Below are 20,969 nucleotides of genomic sequence, written 5' to 3' on the forward strand. Positions count from 1 at the left end.
GGTGGTAGGCTACATCATATTCAACGTTGAACTATGAAAAAATACCGTTGTTGGCAGAGTTCAACGTTTTTCGAGTCACCCGGTACTTTGCAAATGTAAACAAACTTTAATGAAATGTTGCCATACCACAGATTTCTTTGCCATTTTGACTAATAACACCAACAAAGTAGGCTATGGCAGAGTTTGTAATTCTGCAGCCAATTGTGCTTGTGCCGTGTGCAAAATACCAAAACAAAACAATGCGCAGATTAACAAAAGGGAAAACAGTAACACCTTTTCTTTTAAACTATATATTTTTAAAGTTGCTTTATTTGTCTTAAATAACATAATCTACAATTTCTGTAGATTAAAAAACTGGGAAGTTGTATAGACTAAATTAACATAAGAAGCTAGAAAGTCCAACTAGCAAGTTACCGGTAAACTAGATCACCAATCTCATTCCACATCACTGAATCTGTTGAACTTGTTGTTTCATGTCAGTCAGTGTGAATTAACATTTAAAAACATGTTAAATTATATATATTTAGATAAATAAGTCACACATGACTATAAGTTGCAGGACCAGCCTAACTATGAAAAAAGTGTGACTTGTAGTCCGGAAAATACGGTAAATAATGTTGCTTTGATGTCTGACCAATCCATATGATAATTCGCTATTCACAAGACATGGCAAGAAGAATGTACTTTAAACAGTAAATACTGTATCCATTCAAGTGTTGGCAACATGGGGTTCCCTGCATGTCTTAAAACGAATGCAGTATATTACTAAGGTTGTTATTATGCTTAACTCTATAAACTCACCAACCCTTTCCATAGGCCTTGAGAACTCATAATTCAGCTATACCTGCATTTTAAATAAGCAGTATTTTCACTTCAGAGAGTTCTATAATAAGGACTTTTCATGAAAGGGAAGGGAGGGTAACTTCATGATATAAACAGTAACACCTTTCATTCTGCAGCATGGTGCTTATCTCTAAAACACTTATTAGGTTGTGTAATTATGGAAATTATCTTCATTTCTCTTTCTCACATGTACACAGGGTGTAGAAGTGTTTTGCCACACACACAAACATACACACCCATTATAAAAGCACTTACTTCAATTTCACAGCCCTAAAATCAGATACCAAATCTCCTGTTTAATTTACAAAATGGCCCAAAAATATTTGGATAGCTGCAAACTTTTTAAATCGTCTGCAGATCTGTGAACATTTACAAAAACACATGATCTAGTTTTAGCAAGTATCAAAAATGACCAACTGCCATTGTGTAGGTTCTTCAGTTTTAGGGACCTTGCTACAAAATGTTTGTGGTAAAACATTTTATTGTTGGAATGGTTTCAAAAAGTTGGGTGAACCAAAAGACACCTGTGGTCCAAAATTATTTTGAGTTAGGACCTTTTCTCTGAGAATGTGATACTTCTGTAAATGACATACTTCACCAATATGTCACAGTTTGTTATTGTTCTTTGACAACTTAAAGAGAATGATTGTGTGCCCATTTAATTAGGTGACCGGCAATTCACCTTTCAGCACAGACGTCTAGTGAGGCACACTGTAGATTACCAATTTCCTGGTAACTGAACGGGCAGTGTTTTGGATGAATGAAGTTCATTTGGCGGACATCTGGGTGCAATATGTATAAATTAGTTATAGAGTTCTTAACCTTTTAGCTAAGTGCATACATCCCTAGAGAATAATAGTCATTGAAGTGAATACATTTACTACTTTGTAGGGGTACATTATGGAAGTGCACTATTCATTAAAGGCAGACATTTAGGAGAAATGTAAGGATTAATCAAAGTCAAAATAGTTCTAATCGATAGAACAAGTCTCACTTTATATTACTTTAATTAACAACTTACATTATAATATGCACTCTTAATGTAATCTTACTATAGGTTTATCTTAATATTATTATATAGTTTTTTCCTCATTACAATATGGACCTTTTTCTTCCACAACATATTTATAAAACATAACACAGCATTTGATGAAAAGAGAACCAACTCATGGACTACATTATCTAAGTTGCCTTTTTGTGATATCCTCCCCTCAAGCATTTTCTTTCTATTTGATTGTAAGTGATTATCATACCTTTAGGGAGTGCCGCTGCTAGGAATTCTGGGCCCCCTGAAAGAATATCGGTGTGGGCCCCCGCCCCCCGATTTTTCATCGCTAAAGATCAATTTTACACCACTTTTTTTCTTAGACTATATGTATTATATTTTTTTCTTTATTTTTCTGTTTCTCTATGTTCTTGACTGTGCCTGACATAGCTCTAAAGAAACAGCTTCACTTTATTATTGTATGAGGACGGCAAGCTGTAAAATGAGATTAGTAACATTAACAAGACTCATGTCAACAGGCTACCATAGCAGTTTAGTTTTAGTAAACACTCATGTAAGAATGGAAAATTGTGTCCTACTGCTACTGGAATTTTTGGACAGCGTAGCCTATTATAACTTTTGCCGAATTATAACCTTACCGATCTTTTCTGTGGATGATATTTAGTGGATCATTTTGTAATGTCAGCCTTGTCAGGTAATTATTTTACACTGCTGACCACAAGTAACGTTAAACGTTCGTGTCATTTGGTTAACGCAGTAATGTTAGTAGCTGGCTAAGCGCTAGCTCTTAACATTAGTCACTCCAACATCGTGACATTGGACAAGGCAAGCTATGCTATTTCTCGTGAACCACAGGGCGCCTGTGCAGCTATCTTAATGCTCTCACCTTTCTTCTGAAAAAAAAACACTGATATTCTGGGCTCCTGGCCTCTCTTTTTTCCTCTCCTCTCTTTTTTGGCGTCCCGATTTATGTTTCTGTTTTGGCATTGTCAGATCTCTATTGATAAGCAATTGGCTGCTGCTGCAGTTTGTGAGCAATACCGTTACACACAAATTTTCAAAAGAGGAGCGAAACATGGACCAAACCATTTTTTAAAAGAAGGCTGTTATTTCTCTGAAAATATATATATTTTTTTTCAATTTTGCTTGATTTTGTGGCTTTGTTTTAACTCTGATGCATTAGTATGACTATTAGTTAGGCCTATGCATAATAACTTAGTCATAGAAAGGGAAGCCTACATAATAGGCTACTGGGGTTTTTGTGGGCCCCTCCTGGGCTGTGGGCCCCTAGAATTGTCATCACCTTTCACCCCTAAACGACGGCCCTACCTTTAGGTAACTTCATAATTAACATGCAACTATTAAATGTAATCAATGAGACAGCTGTTCACACATTTTCATCTTACCTGTCCACAGACAACACCACCAGATTCTCCTGGTCAGCCAATACCTCCATGGCTTCCTTCAGTAGTCTCACTTTCTGTCCCCCACCAATGGAACGACCCACGTCCCCGCCCTTCCATGGCTCTCCCATCCCAAGCACCTGTGATAGGAGTCACATGATGGACAGCCAATCAGAAACAATCTGTAGGATCCTACCACTTTTGCAGTTGGTGCTGTGTGATTATCCCTTTACAGAAAAACAGTCAATTGTACCTAACCTTACAAATGTTATCCAGAGCTGAACACATTGTATTGCTTTGTCATTGTCGTCTAGCCACAATGGTATGGAATGCCATTTCAGTCAATATTAAATACATACATACATAAATACATACATAAATAAGGCTATGAATACATATTGCTATTAAAGAAATCCTGAAATAAATGATCAAAAAACATATAAAAACATAAATAATGTAAATACACATATAAATGATTCGATTTAGTTAAATAAGAAAAAAATAGGATTTTTATTTAAAAATTATGTTTTCCAAAGCACTACTTGCATGTATTTGAAGGGACTTTTATGCCATAATGCCACTTTCTTTTTTTTCTCTTATTCAAATGGGTGGGGTGTAGTTATCTCACAGATTCAGAACATAGCAGGTATAAGGTTGGTAGCTTTTTCTAGGTACCAATAATGCAACGTCAGTGTTGTCCAGATAAACATGGGGTCAGATGGCTGAGTGGTTAGGGAGTCGGGCTATTATTCAGTAGGTTGTTGATTCAATTCCTGGCCGTGCCAAATTACTTTGTGTTCTTGGGCCAGGCAGTTCACCCTACTTGCCTCGGGGAGAATGTCCCTGTACTTACTGTGAGTCGCACTGGATAAGAGCGTCTGCTAAATAAAAATAAATGACTAAAAACATAGCTAACAAGCTGACTGCCCGCAAACACAATAAGTTTCCATATAAAGGAATGGAAAGATTTATTTATTTACCTTAACAGTGTAGTTGAAGTAGTTTGCTGACTGCATAAAACGACGAAAGCCATCTGTCTTTTGTGTGGCAACTGTTAGGACCAGCAGTTTGTCTGAAAAGAAAAACACAACAAAATCAATACTATAAAGTATTTCAAGAGACATATCAAATTATCATAGGTTTAAGTTTTTCAGTGGTTAACATGTGGACAGTGTACTAAATTGCAAGAAGGGTTTTCAACCTCGCCATAGAGCTGTTTAAAATGTCAAATATGGAGGAATTTTACTACCCACATTCTGGCATCCGTTTAAAGAACAGCTCCACTAAAATATGTTTGTTGGTGTATGCTTACGAAGTAGTAGGTATCCAATTTCTCCAACCAAAATCTCAACCAAACCTCAGACCAACGTAAAGATGTCTCTTTACACGCAGTGTCTCCATGTAAGGAACATCTCTATATATAGGCGCCGTCGGGAGAGTCAGGAGATTTCCCAAACGGCAGCGTCGTAATACAAAAACAAAAAAAAAAATATATAATAATAATACAGTCATGGGCCGGTCTGCGTGTCCCGGGACGTTTTTCAGTCCAAGTCCAGACCTGTATACAGGTACACATTAAGTAGCAGTATGGGGCTATTATTGTAGCAAAACTATTCACAAATGCACAGCACGATCCACAAATGCACAGCAAGATTCAGGAATGCACAGCACGATCCACAAATGCGTACCACGATCCATAAATGTGTACGATCCACAAATGTGTACTATCCACAAATGCGTACGGCCATCCACAAATGCGTACAAGGATCCACATTTGCGCACTCAGATTTGTGTATGTGTAAAACATTGTCCAAATATGTAGTCACAAAGGCTGGCCTCTCAATTGACTGTGTTTTTACACGTGACTTTTGCTACACTTCTGCCGTGGTACAAATCCACAACCCGTGTGCGTGTGCATGTGCGACGATATGTGCCTCAGTAGCTGTAAAGCCTCCATACCACCAGTTGGCGGTATAGCGGTCCAGTGATTTTTAAGGCAACGTGACATTGCTGGGTGGGTCAAGCGGTTCCTTAGACTCGCTGTGGCTGCACTTGGGATGCAAGACACCTCGAGAGCTTTCAGTAAGTATATTTTTATGTTTAGTAGAAGGCCTAGGTGTCATAAGTCACCTTATACTGCCCAGTAAAATACAATATTATCAGTAACACTAGTTTTCTGTGAAGAGATAACTTTAGCGCCGCTTATGCGTCACCGAGCAAACTGGTAGTCCATCATTTAAGTGGCACTAGCAAGCTAACTAGACCAATTAATCCCATGAATCTAAAGTTATAAAACAATCATTCAACTATATTTTTTACCAGTTCACACCTACAGTACCTGTGACTGGAAAAGAGTGAGATGAGATTGCCCTTTCCTCTTTGACCAATCACCTTCTGACCTTAGACATAAGACACCTCCTGCACTCTGAACTATAAAAACTATAGATGACAATCCATCTTTGAGTCCACCTATACCACGACGATGGCGCAGTAAACCACATCAGGATTAACATTATGAAGGATCTCACCAAGACACACTTCTAACCTGAGTTTCTCAAACAACGGGAAGGATAGGCGACTGCAAGCATCATCATAACAATTTACCAAGATATTCCGAAACACAATTCTCATTGGAAACTCTGACTGAAATCAGGCAGACTCAGCGCCTCGTGTACGTACATTTGCATACGTAGCGTTATTAGCGCCATGGCCAACCCGCAGATTGCGCACGCTGCGATAGTTCAGTTTACGTCGTATTTACGAAACCTGCAGGTCATCGGGTAAACATTGCCTTTCTCCGCCCACTATACCGTACATTGCGAGCATTTAAACGCGCAATTGAATGGGCCTCCTTCTCTCTTTCTATCATGGATCAGCCACCAAAGTCAAAACAGCGATGACTGTTTGAAATGATCCTGATGCCAATATTTGTAATGTAGCGAGGAGTTTATAAACTGCTGGAATGGAATGTGAACGCTGAGTCGGAGATTCCAAAAATCCATTGGCCTACGTCTTCGTATTGCTCGGGTTACGGCTGCCATTTCACCAGGAGGCATATGCGCATCCTGGTTTACGCCTGCTTTTAAAAGGCGGATAATTTTCACCGCAAAATGGAAGCACGCTTTCACGGCGGGTTTCTGTACATACCGCAGAATACATAATTAGGCGCACTTTACGCATCTCCTCCCATTTCTTTATGGGAACTCCCACTTTCCCCTTGACCCTCCTGTGAATGCATATTCATGATTCGGAAAAGCCAATTTGCCATTTTCAGTTACCGCGAAAGGCAGTCTGCGCTTTTCCCTCAGTGCGGCATGTTTGTACATACTTCGCCATGCTTTAACGCGCAAATTGCAAAACAAATACGCCTGAAGTGGGTGCAAAAGCGTTAGTACATGAGGCCCTCAGTCTCATGATCTCTGCAACGCAGGACTGTTAAAAGTCATCCTTTGGTCAAATAATCTTCATATGAGCCGTTGGACTCTCAACAGAGGCAGAGAACTCACACGTATCAACCCTGATCAAACGTAACTAAAGTGTCATGCTCTCTCTTCCCTGTAGCATTGGAGTGAGCTATGTTCATGATTTGTAAAGGAAGTTCATCATTGACTGCACATAATATCTTCACCCAAGCGTATTTTCTGTCTCTCTGTAAATTAAGACTCTTTCATTCCTTTCTTTGAAACCAAACCATTTCTCATATCAAATTCATAATCCAAATTGTTCATTTTATTTCACATTGACTTTATTTAAATAAAATCTTTAAATTACGTGTTCATAATTGTTACGATCTGCTGTTCACTTAGAAGAAAATTCCTTACATTGTTTTTATACATATGTATGTATGTTTGTGTTTGCTTGATTTGCCAGGAGGTAATATTAAGGTGGGTCCCATTAATTTGATACTTCATTTTAAATTAATTATCTCACACCCACACCCCGCTACAATTAGCATATAAAAGTATATCTAGTTGGATATTCTAAAGATATACAGTTGGGGTTTCATCTTGAGGGTAAAAGAACTGAAGTTCTCAGACCTCGTCTCCATTTCCGCTGGTGATGAGGGCTGAGGCAGAGGAAAGGCAGAGACCAAAGAGAAATCAACGCTATGGTCTCAAAAGAAAACAAATCTGAGAACTGGGGGAAGAAAGGTTGTAGCAGGCGGCGATCGTTCATCATCTTTGGGGTTTTGTAGAAACAACCCCTGAGAAATCTTGGGAAAACACAACCTGGGTGGAGGGAGCAGTCATTCATCATCATAAAATACCAATGACAATATTAATAACGTTTTACTTAAGGAAAAAAAAGGTAAATGGGTCAAGATGATTCTGTAAGTGTGCAAAACTTTCACAGATACAATCATTTAATCTTTAACAGATCTTGTGTCATGCAATAAAAAAATACACTTTTTGAACCTCTAAAAAAGGTTATTTACAAAAGTTGACCCCTAACACTTATTTTTTCAGACTTTTTTGTGGCCATTAGCTCTGAGGAAACAACATACCCTTCCCACTTCCCAAACAAGTATTCTCTCATTAGGCTTGCAGAAATAAAAACTCAAAAACAAAATTGAATAAAGAGCCTCTAGTCTTCCATTTTCAACTTGATTTAGTATTTTCCCATGTTTGGGCTCTACAAAATCTCAACAAGCATACCACATATCCTTTTTTTGCGCATTGTATCAAGCTTAAAGCTTTTGAAGACCCAACACTTACAGTATTACACACATGCACATGCACACGCTCACACACTCACGCACGTTTCCAGCTATCATCATTTGCCATGATTCCAGGATAGACAGCATATCCTGTCTGTCTGCCTTACTGTAGCCATTCTCTCATACTAGTCTAGCCTAGCGGGCGTGTCATTGTTCAAATGGCTATTCCAGCTTTGCTTCGGCGCACGCAGTGTATAATGGGGTGTAAATGTATCCCTGTCTGATCGTAACCCCCTCGTTGCTGAGTGACAGTCAGCAGTCTGGCTGGACTTCAACAACCCTACAGAAAATCCTGAGTCACAATGAGATCATAAAGAGACAGGGAAGGAAAAGAGTGCTACTGCCTATCCAAAGAGTCAAATGTTCAGGTGTGGTGTGTTTGCTCAAGTCTTGGCTGTTGTGGAAGCAGGGAGGGAGAGAAGAAAAGAGGGTATTCTCCTCACATCTGGGCAACTCGTTTGCAATCAGCTCTGTACAGAACATCTGCTTTCATGGTATCATGGGAGAGGTCTTACAGTTACACACTGTAAGCCTCCCACACCTGTAATACTACAGGAGCAGGCATGGAGTCTGCATCACAACCATGCTGGCTGTTATTTACTCTCCAGCCAGCATGGTTTTAATGACCTACGACCCCTTCCACACGAGAAGTCATAAATCATACCCCCAAAAATGTGGTAGTCTATTCGTGCCTTGGTCATGAGAATGTGTTATGTTTGTACATTGCCAGCTCTCTACTGTACAAAAGGAAGAATGATCAAGGGTGCTTGGCAGTAAAATTACATTGTGTCCCTGTACCGGAGGAATCCTTGGTCAGATTAGGACATTCCTGCACTCTTAACACAATGGCCTGGAGGGACTGAGTGTTGTGTGTGTGTTTGTAAATGTGTGTGTTGAGAAGGATTGGGGTGGGGCTGAGAGGGGGGGGAGCAGTGGGCAGTTAAGGGCAGTATGGGGTGGAAATGGGTTACAGAGATGCAGTCAGACACTCCTCTGTGTTCGAGTTCAATACATCGAATACATCTTTTTCACTTTCAACCTTAGTCTGACCTCCCCATAATCCTGCCTTTTTCCCTCACCATAAACTACAAACAAGGAAGCCGCAGAGTGCATCCCTGACATTCAAAGTTGCCAGATAAGCATAACCCCCACACAAAAAACACTTTGCTTCAAGAGAGCAGACACACCATTTCGTTGCCTGCCCCACACAAGTGTGATTTACATCTGCTAAATTGTTTTACCCCATCTTGGTGCCATATTTTGCCAGACTTGTAAACATTCAGCACAGCATTGTCTCTGAATTACATTTACATTTAGTCATTTAGCAGACGCTCTTATCCAAAGCGACTTACAGTAAGTACAGGGACTTTCCCCCCCGAGGCAAGTAGGTTGAAGTGCCTTGTCCAAGGACACAATGTCATTTTGCACGGCCAGGAATCGAACCAACAACCTTCTGATTAATAGTCCGACTCTCTAACCACTCAGCCATCTGATCCCCAAATTGTAACAGGTAGTTCCTGTTGAATTACCACAACAGGAACCTCAGGTTATGTCATCTGCCACCTCTGAGGACAACTGTGCATGTGTGTCAAGGAGTAGGGAGGTGGGGATCTGGGAGGATGGGGGAAGGGCAGTATGGAGGAAGTGGGTAACAAGGACTAAGGTGACACAGCAGGGTGAGTTACAGACATGTAACTCGCAGTCGCAGGATAAAAAAAAACACAATACCGACTATGGTGACAGCTTCCCCGATGACCAGACATGAATGAAGGAATTTGTGCATCTGTCTACCTACTACACAGATGGAAGATTGCGCTATCCCTCTGCTTATCTCCGTATTTCATAAACACTGAGTATGTTATGTGTTGTATGTATTTCAGTTCATTCCTTGGACCTTTTCAGACAGGTGGAATGCGAAGGTTTTAGACAAGTATACTAGTTAGAAGGGCAAGAACATTCCCAAAACGGTAATATGAACCACTATGGGCAATGCCACAAACTCATACTCGGTACGCATACATTTTTTGTTTCAAATTTTTGTTATAGCTAATTTAACAGTGTTTTCCTTTTCATATGTATGAAGGTCGTAATTATGCCAGTGACAAGCCGTAGCTAGGAGACAAATGGCAACACACGAAAGGAAGAAGGAGGCGTTTTTTTTAGACAGCTGCAATTTTGGAGGATGACTGTATAGTCTGAGCAAAAATCGAAGGATACAGTTCACGCTCTTCTACAGAACAAGCAGTCCACAGAAGGACAGGAATGTAGCTCAGACAGATACTGCTATAACTCCACTGCCCCCGAATCCCTGGCCTGCTCACCCCCCGCCACAAAGAAAAGCTTGGACGGCTTTTTTTCTTCTCCCAGAACACCGTGGGCCACGGCTGTCTAGGTAAACTTTCACACTTCAATGAGCAAGTGCTGTAACTCACTGGCTAGGTCTCTCCCTAATATAAGCATACCGGGGGAAAAACGTAGAGACTTTGTCTCTTTCTCAGGGAATGCAACCCTCACCAGACAAGGAGTAAAGATAACAGTATTATTTACTATTTGATTAAGTATTCTTGGCAAACTCTTGTACTCATGGTTTTCTAGCATCTTCCATGTAAACACAATAATCTATAGAACCTCCAAACCCAACCAAATTGGCCAAGGGAAACAGTGAGCGGCAGCTGCTTCAAAGTCTATCTGACAGTTCTCTGGTCTTCCATCTGCTTGGCTGAGATAACACAGGCTAAGTCCGATAGACATCAGTCTGTGGGGCATGCCATGAGGTGATACAGCCTTACAGTGGAAGAAAAAGGTCCACTCTAAGCTGATTTGTGTGATTTGTTTTTAATTTCTCCAAAAAAAAGAGGAATACCACATGAAACCCCATTAATTGTAACAATGTTTCCTTTTTGTAGACTAGCAAATCTAGCCAAATTTGAGATCTGTCCGCCTACATGTCTGCACTACTCCTTAGTGTACACCACAGCCACACATACCCAGACTTGCTCTTTCTCCTACTCTATCTCACAGACAGTACACAGACACACACACTTACATGCACACAGTCCCAGTCAACTTCTAGATCTACCCCTCACACAGGCATGGCAAGCACAGACACACACATACACTCACACCAGACCGCTGCCCACCCTAGCATTACATTCAGAAAGTCTCACAGCTTTCCAATTACATTAGAAATGTTAATGCAGCCACAGGCAGCTTTCAACACACAAGCAACAGTTATGGTACCTTGAAGCCAAGAACCGGGAGACATGCAGACATTCCTTTTCCACTAACAAACCCTCTAGTCTCTGCTGAAGTGACTGCTTATATGTTTTTACTAAGCCCTGGTAACTTAATTTGTGAGCCAGGTAGTGAACAGAAAGGGGAAGCAGGGTTGCCGGGTGATCATTAGTCAGACATTATTTCAGCTGTCACCAACAAAAATAGAACTTTTTCTTTTGGGCCTTGGCGTGGTCTAGGATCTGTAAAACACACCAGCGCACATAATCCAGCATCCTGTTGTGAATCTGACTAAGAGGCTGTGATCTCGATTACACATCCCTAAACTGTGCCCATAGAGACCTCAAACCCTAGAATGCTGAATGACATCATCAGCATCTGCCCGGGCTATAACTCCTCCCACGTAAAACAACCAACAACGGAAAAAACAGTTTGCTCTAATTTATTATTCCCCAAACGGAAAATCAATTACGAGGTGGAAAAGAACAGCTAACATCCAACTGGTATATATCATGAGGTCTTGAGGGTAATGAAGAGTTCAATTATGCTAATTTCCTGTGTCAGTCAAAGACTTGTGTTGCCATAGTGATGGTCGTTAACAGTGCTCTGAAATACCTAAGACGCACACATTGTGTTAATTTCTCAACAGAAATCAGATAATTGACCCTCCAGCAACCAGGACAACGTTTAAACTTGCTATGATCCGAGTAAATCTACTATGTTAAGATAATACATTTTATGTAATTTTTTGCAGTGATTTGATTAAGGAATTTCTCGATTGGGGCTTCCAAAACCCAAACCTGCCTAGCAACACATTTACATTACCATGAGAGTGATTGGCTCGTGAATTTTATTGGCTGTCGATTGGGATGTCACAACAAATCACAGCAAAACCACCCAAAATCTGAGTAATAGGAGTCAGAGTCAGATGGCTGAGCGGTGAGGGAGTCGGGCTAGTAATCAGAAGGTTGCCGGATCGATTCCCCACCGTGCCAAATGACATTGTGTCCTTGGGCAAGGCACTTCACCCTACTTTCCTCGGGGGGAATGTCCCTGTACTTACTGTAAGTCGCTCTGGATAAGAGCGTCTGCTAAATGACAAAAAATGTAAAAATGTAATGGTTTTCATTAATGTTGTCTTTAAGCCATAATAAAATATGCCAGTCTTTATCAGTGACTTTAGTATACATCCACCCACCTCCCAGCAAATATAGTTTTGTTTTTTTTCCAGCTCAACAAGCTCATCATAAGTATAAAAAGAAAGAAACACACATGCAGAACAAGTCAAATAAACCATGATCATCTCTACTGCCAAAAAAACTGAACAACTGTTCAACCGTTTCCTTTTTTATGAAAGGACTGAAACTGAGGATGAAGGTATGGACAAGAAGTATTTAAAGCACCAAGCTATGACAGAATCATTGAAACGTGTTGTTTGCAACTTTTGGCATTAGTATGGGAACGGCTTTGTTGTTACTGTGCCGATTGCTGTCTTTGTGATGGCTGACAGCAAATGCCACAAGCACACCAAACAAAAGCAGAAGGCCAACACACATGTTTACTGAAAAGAAGACATTGAATCGAAGTTGCGGTGACATGTGACAATGTTCCAAAAGGCCAATTGTAGGTTGTTCCTGCCAGCTAGGTTTGTTTGCACTGAAGACAGGATTACAGAGTCCAGTCATTATAGAGTATAGAGTGCATGAGGGATTTTAGGTGGAGTTTCCTTTTCAGAGTGTGAAATTTTCCTGCAAGCAACTATTATGTGACCCTGAGAAACTGTGCTTGACCTAACAATAACACAGCCTGTCGGTGTGACTGGTGAGGATACCCAGATTGTAGGAGGATAGTTTCCATCCCAACTTCCCAACAGCATCTACATGTTCAACAGTTCCAACCGTTGCCTGGAATGCTAGAACTGCTTTCTAACAATCCATTTGACATCCTGTTGATGTAATGCAGTACATCATTATTTTGTTCTTCTTTTCATTTTACAGCTCCATTGTAGTTTTATACCACTCATTCATTTGCATTCATTTGTATAATTCATAAATGTTACTGTATACAGCTCACCATGATCTGCAGAGCAAATAGATGTATTTAGGATAGAAAAAAACACGATCATGTGATAATTGTATTTCAAAAGACCCGCAAAAGAGGATGACTGAAGTTACTGTAAGTACACAAAAAGGCTGTACTTACTCACTTCACTTTCTACACTCAATCCAATAGTTTAATCTTCAAGGAGAGATGAAAGGTTGGAGGGTAGACACTAATTCAATTTCAATGGTTCACTAGTTTAGTGGGACATTTAACTTGCAGTGAAATAACCTACTAAATATTATGCCAAAAAACATTGAGAACAGCTGGATTTCCATTAATCCAATGATATGCACAACATTTGGGATGAAACGTCAAATGATGAGTAATGATGACCAATTTAGCTGACAGTGTCTGTAAAGTTTTAATTCATGAGAAAATCAATCTGTCACAATGATATGAATCAGAAGAGTGTGACCAATGCTGTACTTCTAATAAGACTTTATAAAGTTTGAATTAGACAGACCGTCCTTTTACTGGGATTAATCTAACAAGATCAATTCACTTTCACAAATTCTTCATTTGTTGTGGGTGGTTACTGCGGTAACCTATTTCTTGACATATGAATACTTTATTACCTTAAATAAATAGCTCTGACTGTTTAAAAGTTTTAATAGTGTTTTTTATTTTAAGCTCAAGCTGTAGTGTTTCTTTGAGATCACAGAACAGGCATATTAGTCTGTAAAAAGCATGGGTTATTTAATGTCTAAGTCTTGCAGAGAAATAAAGGATCGAAGAACTGGATGACTCCATCAAGGTGAATAGTCCTGCACGGTGACATTTTAGGCTATCATTTACGTGACCTGCAAATGAGCAAAAGAGACTGATCACACGAATGTCACCATTCAGATTTTTTGTGTGTATGGTCGCCCTGCACCGCCCACGCCCATGTTTCCCAGTCCCAGCCACAAGTTTTGACAACATCACGGTCAAGATACTCAAACAATGCATATGGATGCACATAGGACTACAGGTTTGACACAGACCCTTTGTTCTAAGATGAAACACTGGCCTATCCAGGGACGTGCGCAGGTACGGGCTATTGTTGGCCAGGCAACAGCCCATTTGCCCTGATTGGCTGATCTGCCCCTCTGGAGAAAGAGACAAAATAAACTTTTGTATTTTTTTTGTGACTGCATCAATACGATAATCCCATCATTAGTAAAGTTAAATAAAATCAAATAGCGATATTTTCCAGTTCGGTGTGTTAATTTATTTTGCCACCATAACGTCAGTGTTGCCCTCTGCCCCCAATCACATGACATTGTTTGTATTCTCACGCCGGTGCACTGCGAGTGAAGGAGAGGTAAAACCCTTCCACTTTCACGTGACTTTTTGAAGTAATGAAGATAATGTTAATCGCTTTTTTGAGCTTGTATGAGAAAAAAAGTTATGTTAGAACAATACAGGGGCGGAGCCAACAAAGGGGCACAGAGTGGCACGTGCCCCTCCTGGAATCTGATTGGTTGTCAGGTGCCCCCCCCCCTATTTTCAGTGGCTCTAAATTATGTCAATCTCAATAAGAAATCATTTAAGATCCTTTAGCGATCTGCCTGGACAGAACATGACAGAAGCCATTCCCGCTTTTCCTAAAGGTTTACACTCTGTGGACAGCGTAAACTGAGGTAGGTTTTGATGGTGTGTGTATATAGGATAGATGAATTGTAATTATACAATAGTATTTAAAGTGCACATTTACCAGATAGCTCAGACACCCTCAGTGGCCTTTCGTGGCGACAACATTCTGCGCCATTTTACTTAGGACCCGCGCTCATTCACAAGACAACCAGTTTGAATGTTACATAGGGTGACCAGACGTCTTTTACCCGGACATTCCTTCTTTTCAAGACTCAAAATATGCATCTGGAAGGGATTCCAAAATCTTTGTTTTAATAATTACGCCATTAAAAGTTTTGGAAAAGGGTATCTCCCTTATGTTCCACCTTCTTGCAGGAGCTCTGACTGTAGAGAAACTGTCATTGGTCGACCGCCTTCTTAGTGTTGCCAGATGCACGATAATTATCCTTCAAATACGATAATTTTCAATCTGGCAACACTGAGCACCTTCCCGCCTTTGCTATCATTATTGCTTTAATATATGAGGAGGACTAAAAAGTGTCTTAATTTTCTTATTTTAATATGTGGCCATATAAAGAATGTATTATTATTAGGGCTGTCAATCTCTAGCCTGGCTGCCAGCCCAATTTAGCCCCGCCCACCCCCAAAAAATTGGTTGAGAAGTTGGGTCAGGGGAACCTCGGTTCGGGAAAAACTATGTCCGAACAGGAGCTGTTCGGACCAATCAAATTGTCAGGGCGGGCTTTATACGATGATGGACAGATGATCAACAGTAGCGTAATCAACCACGTCACCAAAGAGCGCTTGGGTTGAATTCGTTTTCAAGAAACAACATATTACGTTGCTCTGATTAGATCACAAGAGTACTTCCAGCCTAAACTATCCCATGCAAGCAAAGCACACAGCTAGTAGCAGCAGCGTTAGCACTGTAGCAGCAGCAGCGTTCGCTCCTGTAACAAATGGCAGACAACACTCGCAAAAGAAGCGAGCAGCTGACTGAGTTCAACAAAATAGAAACTGTCTTGTTCAATATTAAGATCAATCTGTGGTTGTTTAAGTATCTGAAATATGTTTGAGTGAGATTTGAATATTATGGAGCAGGATATCATAGTAGGCTATGAGACAACATTTCTTAAATTTATTTTATTTTCCAGACATCAAATTTTGTAGATGTTTATTAGAGCTAGCAGTATAGTTTGTGAGTGAATAAAACTCCCTCACAATTTAAGTTGTGTTCCATCTGAACTTCTTAATTAATCACAATTAATCATGTGAAATAATGCAATGAATTGCGATTAAATATTTTAATCGCTTGACAGCCTTAATTATAATTAATATTATTTCGAATTTTGTATTTATAATTATTGGTTTAATATATGGACACAGGGCTCTCAAGTTTGAAGACAGGCAAGAGTGACATTCTCTCCCACCCCCGTCAGGGGGTCAAAATTAATTAATTAATTGCTTTTTACCTGACATCTTTGAAAGGCAGCAATGATTAATGCATCCATGGCCAGGATATAATAATAAAATATGACTTTATTTTAAAAGTCAAAGGAATCGGGCCTATGTACATCCCGCACTGGGTTCGATCCTGCCATCTCTGACATCCCAAGCGCCGCCACTACCAACTACGCCAACGAAAAGCTAGATAACTGTTGATGCGGGTGGCCTCTTAGTTACCTGACCAGTGAGTTTCACCGATACACACCGGCTAAATCTATGAACTACTTGCTCTGAGCAGGTGTTGTCAGTGAACAGGCTGTAAAACTGTTGGTTAAGAGACTTGTGAAAAACTTATGCTAATTACCTGGGAAACATTTTTTAACAGCAGTCAAGTTGTCATTGTTTGTGTCAAACAAGTTGTGAATTTGTTGTAACATTAAAACAGGAGATCATGACTGTGCTCAAAGTGATGCTCGAGATCCAGCGGTTTGCTTTGTAGGTGAACAAAACTTTCGGAAGAAGTAGCAGAATCATGAAAAATTACAGGATATGCTTTTTTCCATTGGTTGTTGCATTAAATCTTACCCAGATACAATGGTGCTATTTTCCGATTGGCTATTGTATAGACCCTTTCTTTTTTTTGATTGGCTGATAAGTGGCAGGTTTGACTAAGGAGACGCGCTTGACTGCCGGTTCCATAGTGAGAGTGGGGCTGCCCAAGGAATTTTGGTTGGGTGCTGCGGCATATTAAATATATTATAAATATTTATTTTCAGCGTGAGAAATACAATGTGTGGCGGGAGGGCGTGACTGAAGACCGAAATGAGTGACTGTCACTCTCAATGCGTGACACTTGAGAGCCCTGTGGACAAGACACATTAAAGACATTAAACAACCATTGAAAGCAACAGAAGCACTGGACTAAAGATTTTTTTACATTTGCACTTTGCGGTGCTAATGGTTAAAATAACAAAGCTATGATATTGATGTAGTTAGCTAAATAAAATAAACATATTGCTCTTATTGTAATTCTGTTAACCTAATGCAAGATGTTTAGGAATTTATGTCGCTAGTTTAAATTTAAGTCGCTAGTCTAAATGTAACTGCTAAGCCATGTCAGGCTAAGTTAACTAGTCACAAACTGTAATTTCATGACGCTAGTTAGCGAATAACCAAAATAGACATGGCAATTCTAACTCTGTGCTATCTTGAGTTAATTGTAGTTAAGAACTGTCTCTTGGAAGTTTTTGTGTACCTTCTTGTGACTTGAATAAGCCTTTGTTGATTTTCTTATCACTGTGCTTTGGTATTCTAGAAGAGGTGAAGTGACGCTAAATTATACGTAATTTAACGTTAGCTAAGCACAAAACTTTAGGTAGTGATTCTGTTGAAAAAAAGCACAGAAATTAACAACATTATTCTGTGTGCTTTATATGGTTTATAGGGAACATTAAAGAATGAAAAGGAGACGTGAAATTAAGGATTCTTTACTTAATTGGATGCCCCCCCATTCACTGATGACCCGAATCCCCCCCCCCACCCTCCTCTACTGAAAATATTCTGGAGCCGCCCCTGTAGCAATAGCCTAGGTCAAAGGAGGTAATAATCTGATCGTTTTTATATTTCCTGTACAGTATTTTTACCTATTAATATGACAATGATGTGTATTGGACATGCCCTAATTAAAATACATGAAGTGCATCGGCTGCAGTCCTCGGATTATTATCTTTTACAAATTAAGTTTGTTACTAGTACATTTCATGTAAGCAAGTGAAACAGTGTGGGCTACCATAAAAGTTTGCTGTAGTCAGTCAGAAGTAAACCTGAAATATTCGATTTGGTTCTTGTTTCTGGGTATTCATCGTTGTAACTATATTTACAAACTATAGTTATAAACGAATGTGCATCGTCAAATGAACTGCAGATTGTATTCTTAACATTCGTATTCCCCCTACTCTGAATCCTTAGTTTAGCGCAGTTTTGTACATTTGCCATCACTATATGTCCGTCTTCGACAACTCAGAAGACATTTTCCCACACGGTGTGTGGCGCAGGGAGGATGAACCTGCGCTCCCCCTGAAACATCATGTAGCAGCCGAATAACCAAAGACATAACTTGTTGAAAGTTTAGTTATTGGTGCTAAGTAGCCTATGTGAAATTAATTAATTTTCGTTCAATATCACAGGTGATTCCTTACGTACACAAACCAATGCATGTGCTTCACGCGAATATCCGGGCCAAAAGCTTTACAATAAACTGCTTACCTGATGAAATAGGCTCCTGTTTTGTTTCAGAGGACTCGACATAAGTACCTAACTGTATCCAGCATAAAAATAAGACCATGAGCTCGCTATTCTCCATTTCTGTAGCCTTATGGTTTAGGAGAGGACAGTGCCGTGTTCCTTCTCTCAGCTGAGGACCACTGGACCATTTGCTTCTGTCCGCTCTAGTGGTCAAGACCCCTACCCTGGAGGTCGGCGGCTCTCGCGATAATCAAATAATGAAGAGAGACAAATAACGTCACAGTCCCTGTGAGAAGTTTTTCAGCCGCTTATTTGCCCTGGGGCATGGTATAAATACTGTAATTCAGAAGGAACCGAGAGCGAAAGGCGTGGTTCCTTAATTGCAACTCGTTTGCTGCTTCCAGCACAGGGAGTGAGATGGCGATGCAATCGCTGTGCACACTTGGTGTCGACGCCTGGCTCGAAAGTGTGATTGAACAAGTACAGCTGTGTTTGACAAACCCCCCTTCCGTCCGCAAGGTACCCCACCCTGGTCCCCTCCCCATATGCGAAGTGTGCTTGTGTGGTCACTTTTCGAAATTATTTTCTGGACTCAATATGTGTACGTTTTCCGTTGAAAGAAAAGATTGTCTACCACTTCCCTCGGCTTTTCATTAATGTTAGGATCAAGTTCAGTGATCTGTTTCTTTATACATGGCACCATTTTTGAGCTATCACATTTATTGAGTTCTCGTCATCTTACAATACAAGTTGTATGTGTATATGTTTACTGCACAATAAATCACATAATGGTGATTTGGTACATCCTATTGAGACATAATTTCGTTTTTTAATTACCTTTTTCATTTTTTCTTTACCTGTTTTTTATCTGCCCTTAAGGGAGTCTTCAGCTGTCTTGAGTGCAGGAAAATATGTAAATATCAGTCATAACCTTCAACTCAGCATCCTGACTTCCCAAACACATGGGGGTTCTGGAGTGTCAGGGGGTGATGAGCTTGGTGAAAATACGGACAGTGCATTTTGGGGAAAAGACCAGCAGAGTTAGTTTTGGGAGAAAAGGTTTTGGGAGAAAAGGCAGCATCATCGTTCCCTATTTATCTCCATGGCGCTCGAAGTCAAACTTTCCCATTTGTGCTTTCTCTCATTTGTGCCTCTCATTTTGATATTATGTGTCTTAAACTTAGTGGCCTAGGCGTGGGGCTGGCTGTGTCTGTGTACCATAAACGTGACTGGCAGCTGTGATGACTTTCAGGGGCTCCCTCTGATGACATCATCTGCCTCTTTGTCTGAAAATGACCAAGGAAGAGTGACTGCACATTTTACAAGTGAAATGATTTAGTTGCAGAGGTATCTGTTAAAACCAGATAACAGTGTAATGCCATGAAATCCATACGTTTGACTTGGACTGTGACCAACATTTTATGCACTTTATTGTAAACAGCTGAACGTCTTGTAAGTCTATTACGAGCAAGCGTTGTGCTTTCTCGATCAAAAGTCAAAGATATAAATAACTTGTCATGGCTGGATTAGCTAAAGTAAACGTTGTGTTTCAGATAGGCAGACTCTCACACACACACACACACTTTCACAGAGTCATCTATTTAGTGTGTTCAGAACTCATTATTGGAGTGTATCGTACCCTGGAGAACTATAAACGTTTTGACAAGGTATGTAACGACAAAAATAAGAAAATAAAGACTCTGATAGAACTCATATGCCAGTACGTTTTTGGAACTGAAATCAAACATAATTTTAAAATGTGCTGCAAATGGCCTGCAATGGGATTATGTGAAAGTGTTTAACAACATTTGTACCCCAGAAGGTTACAGTACAGAAGAAGGGCAAAGTCCCCAACAATGTTGATGGTCAGTCAAGGAATGGTCCATATTTACCAGCCATAGTGCTCTATTATATAGTACAGTGCAACAAAAACAACCTCAAACATAAGTGAAACACTTAAGCAACACTTTAATGCAACATTAAACAGTGAGTTAAATAACTCTACTGCATATAGGGTAAGCACATTACGTGCCCTGTTTTTGACTTTCAGTATTTCTGTATCAAGTTCACACATTAGCCAAGTTCATTGTGTGTGGGTGAAACATTGTCCTTTTTATGCCACTTTTATGCAAGCAAGCCTTATGGAGACTGAGATCCAAAATGTGTCCAGTTAGCTGTAATGTAAAAAGCAGACTATAGTTCCAGTACTGTTGTGGCAACAGTGGTTTTACGAAGACTTTTAAAGCTACCGTTTGAAGTTTAATGAAGCTGAGGGCTTGGTTGCCGTGATGAATCTACATAAATCCTTCACGACAAAGAGTTAATTAGTCCTGTATTAAACTTTAGACTAAGCACATGCCCTGAAATAAAACATAATTATCAGACATAAGGCTCAAGA

The 20,969-nt window shown here is 40.0% G+C and overlaps 1 protein-coding gene across 2 annotated transcripts in view; it reads right to left on the reverse strand.

The window, feature by feature from the left end:
* Positions 1 to 19,018, reverse strand: part of plod2 (procollagen-lysine, 2-oxoglutarate 5-dioxygenase 2) — a 44,759-nt gene extending 25,741 nt beyond the window's left edge. For both annotated transcript variants that reach the window (XM_047023348.1, XM_047023347.1), the window contains exons 1-3: positions 18,593 to 19,018; positions 4,233 to 4,324; positions 3,256 to 3,392 (exon numbers count right to left, since the gene is read on the reverse strand). In XM_047023348.1, coding sequence (XP_046879304.1) covers positions 3,256 to 3,392; positions 4,233 to 4,324; positions 18,593 to 18,689 — 326 coding nt within the window. In that variant the 5' untranslated portion in view covers positions 18,690 to 19,018. The remainder of the gene's footprint in view (positions 1 to 3,255; positions 3,393 to 4,232; positions 4,325 to 18,592) is intronic.
* Between the last annotated feature and the right edge of the window lie 1,951 nt (positions 19,019 to 20,969).

The sequence above is a fragment of the Hypomesus transpacificus genome, chromosome 8, assembly GCF_021917145.1.
Source record: "Hypomesus transpacificus isolate Combined female chromosome 8, fHypTra1, whole genome shotgun sequence".
Taxonomy (NCBI): Eukaryota; Metazoa; Chordata; class Actinopteri; order Osmeriformes; family Osmeridae; genus Hypomesus; species Hypomesus transpacificus.